The sequence below is a fragment of the Limulus polyphemus genome, unplaced genomic scaffold (assembly GCF_000517525.1).
Source record: "Limulus polyphemus unplaced genomic scaffold, Limulus_polyphemus-2.1.2 Scaffold3252, whole genome shotgun sequence".
NCBI lineage: Eukaryota > Metazoa > Arthropoda > Merostomata > Xiphosura > Limulidae > Limulus > Limulus polyphemus.
In genome coordinates, this window is record NW_013668862.1 from 74,652 (window position 1) to 78,148 (window position 3,497).

A 3,497-nucleotide genomic window follows, 5' to 3' on the forward strand; every position below is an offset into this window, starting at 1 on the left:
ATACGAAACATGTACTGTATTGAATTCTCAACCTCCTGGATACAAAACATGTACTGTATTGAATTCTCAACCTCCTGGATACGAAACATGTACTGTATTGAATTCTCAACCTCCTGGATACGAAGCATGTACTGTATTGAATTCTCAACCTCCTGGATATGAAGCATGTACTGTATTGAATTCTCAACCTCCTGGATACGAAGCATGTACTGTATTGAATTCTCAACCTCCTGGATACGAAATATGTACTGTATTGAATTCTCAACTTCCTGGATACGAAGCATGTGCTTTATTTTATGAGTCAGAGCCCAGAGATATTTTTCACCTATGTAGCATTATTAAGTGGAATACTGTATATATACATATATTTATGTTTTAAATGAATAGATTCTGTAAATAATGCTGCTCTTGTATCGTGATGAATGGAACAGAAACCTACTAAACAGAATATGCAGATGTATTTAGATTTAAAGTAAACAACTGTAAGATCATGAAATGGCTATAAACAAAATATATCTCTGTACACAACATTTTTTGTCTTTGTAGATAGTCACATCTTTTATTAAAATCTTGAGATTTTTTTACTTAACCAAACTCAGCAATGTTATAGAATAATGAGTTTTTAAAATTGTGGTATCAAAAAGTGTCAAAATCACTTTTTTTCCTATTTCACTTATTTGTCTTTTTCTTTCCATAATAATGTTGACTCTTTTTACTGTCCCTTAAAGTATTAACAACACATTGGTCCTCTACCACCAATAACAGAAATGATGTAATATTTTATTCCCATAACTGTATTTAAACTTTAGGCCTAGTTGTCGATATATAGGCACCTGTATTAAGATAGTGGAAATGTATAATAGTTATAAAATAGTGAATTTTTAAAATTGTGGTATCAAGAATGTAAAAATCAACTGTCTTTATTTGTTTTTTTGTAAATTTCTTTTGTGTATACATGTCTAATTTGTATTTGTATATCATCTGAAACCTGTAATTATTTTATTTTGGCATAATGTGTTAGTTGTAGAGGTTCAAAAGTAAATGATGTTGTGGCATTGACTACTACAGTTAATATCCATAAATTATATAGCAGGCAAAGTTGTGCTTCAGGTATGAAGCATATTTGAACTCTAGGCCTAATTGTTGATTTTCAGGCACCTCTTGTAATGTGTATTGAGAAGTAATGGTATTGAATTACATATAAGCCACAAAAAGTTAAAAAATTAATTTAATATGTTTCCTTGCATGTACAATTAGCCAATAGAAATATTGCATTTCCATGTGAGCTAACATGCATACATTCATAGTCTGACTGACACAAATTGTTCTTTTAATTACGCAGATGTGCAATATACACTGTCCCTATCTACTATCTAGCGAAACCACAGCCAAGGGAACGGGCTTGGAAAAATCAGCTGGGAACAACTTGCTACTGTGATCTAATGAAGCTTTAGTTGTAGCATTTTTATTGTCAAAACAGTTATACATTGTAAGGCTAACATCGTCATGTTTCTATATGGAAGAGTTGTGTTATATTGTGACATCTTCATGTTCATATATGCAAGAATTGTATTATACTTTAACATCGCTAGTGTTGTTCACCTCTGCCACTAAAATTTTTCTGAAAGTATTTTTCATGACTTTCACTTGACTAGCATTAAGCTACTTTACAGATGAGGTATTCTTAGGAGGAAGATTTAAAATTTGAGAAGCTTGAAAATACACAAAAATTCTATATTTTTGGATGAATGCAATTGTATATTTACTAGAATTAGAGGGAAGTGCGTTTGTCCTCTGACTTCTTGGGTTTTTGCATTTGGACCTGTCAAGTATGGTTTAATTAACTGAATGATTCGGGATGCATCAAGAAGAAATCACTTTTCAATTACGTACATAGAGTTCATAGCTTCAGTGATATCAGTCAGTGGGGGTGGCCACTAAGAGTACTGATGGGATTTCTACAGTTTCCTCTTTCAATAGCATGGGGTATACATACTATGTATGTACTTTCAGTCATTAGTGGCATGTTTAGGACAAAAACAAACACTCATTCCCAAATCTCATCAATCATTTGAGGGAATTAATAGTCATTGATATAAACACCTCATAATGATACCTATCAGCTGTGTGGTTTATTACTGGAGATTTAAATGTACAGATTGTTTTGTTCTTGTATTTTATGTGTCAGTCAGGAGATGATCATGTCAAAATATGCAAGAGAAGCTTTTCAAGAACAGGAAGGATAACTTAAAAAAAAAGGTTATGAATGCATCCATAGCCACAAACCCCAGTAAAGATGAAGCTATAGATAAAACAGAACAATGACCCATCTCTGTAAAACCAGTAAATGAATCGTCTGAATGGTTTGATAACTTTCACAAACTTCTTACCATGCATTGCTCAGGTACATCTCGTATTGTATAATTGTTTACATAATACTTACTAGAGTAATGATACTTTACTTTAGGAATCAAAAGACTCGAAGAAAGACAAAAAGAAAAAAAGAAGGGGTTAAGGACACCCTCATTTCTGAAGAAACGTAAAGCCAAAAAAGAAGGAAAAGAAAAATCAACTTCCTAAATACTGTTCACCCTTTTGTCAGTAAGTAAGACGTGGAATTCAAAGTAAAGTATGTACATATATGTAGATTTATTTTTTTATTTTATTTTACTTTTTATATTGATTCTTGTGAGTATTTAACCCGATACTCTCCGGGGCCATTTTGTCTTATTGTGAGGGCAAAATCATTTGTGAATTGGAAAAATGATAGAGAACTCATCTTTTATTGGATTTCAGATTTTATTTTTGTAAATAGTAGCATACATTCAATTATTTGCACAAAATTGTATTCTTTAATGAAGTTTAAAGAGGAATTTAATGAAAAAATTTCTAAAATACGTTTTAGACTGTAAATAAGCACCCTCTAAGAAGAAATTTTTTTTTTTCACAAATTTTTTAAGATATTTCCTTTCACTTCAGCATTGGTCCTGCCATCTATGATTGGTATCTCAACCTTTTTCTAGTCTGTTTTCTTTATAAAACTGCGTCTGGGCGTGTTAAACCTCAGTTGTAAACCTTTTAGCCAATCCTAGTCGAAGATGTCAATTTCAGTACCATGTTATTCCAATCAATGTATCTCACATTTGACAAATCATAGGATGATAAGGAAAGCACATGATGAAACGTTGTTCTCTGGATTTTACAATATGAATGTGGGTGGTGCTTATTATAGTAACTTCCGTTTTATGTAGAGGTTGTATTTAGTACTGGCCAATAGTGCTTTTCTATAAGCATTAGAAAAGTTGCTTCTGGAAAAACTGCATGGGATGTACGTGACTTTTATTATTTTTATATAGTAGCTTAAGTCATGCTGCATTATATATCTGTTTATATTAATCATTATATTGAAAAATTAACTCAAAATAGATATATTTTTTAGAAAAAAGTTGATCCACGATTGTTAGGGTTAAGAGCTATCGAGTGGCGAATGCAAAGTC

The 3,497-nt window shown here is 31.7% G+C and overlaps 1 protein-coding gene across 6 annotated transcripts in view; it reads left to right on the forward strand.

Annotated features, from left to right (window-relative positions):
* LOC106468994 (protein hu-li tai shao-like) overlaps positions 1–3,497 on the forward strand; it is a 77,946-nt gene that overhangs the window by 69,814 nt on the left and 4,635 nt on the right. For all 6 annotated transcript variants that reach the window (XM_013929448.2, XM_013929450.2, XM_013929451.2 and 3 more), the window contains one exon: positions 2,468–2,601. In XM_013929448.2, the coding sequence (XP_013784902.1) occupies positions 2,468–2,515 (48 nt within the window). In that variant the 3' untranslated portion in view covers positions 2,516–2,601. The remainder of the gene's footprint in view (positions 1–2,467; positions 2,602–3,497) is intronic.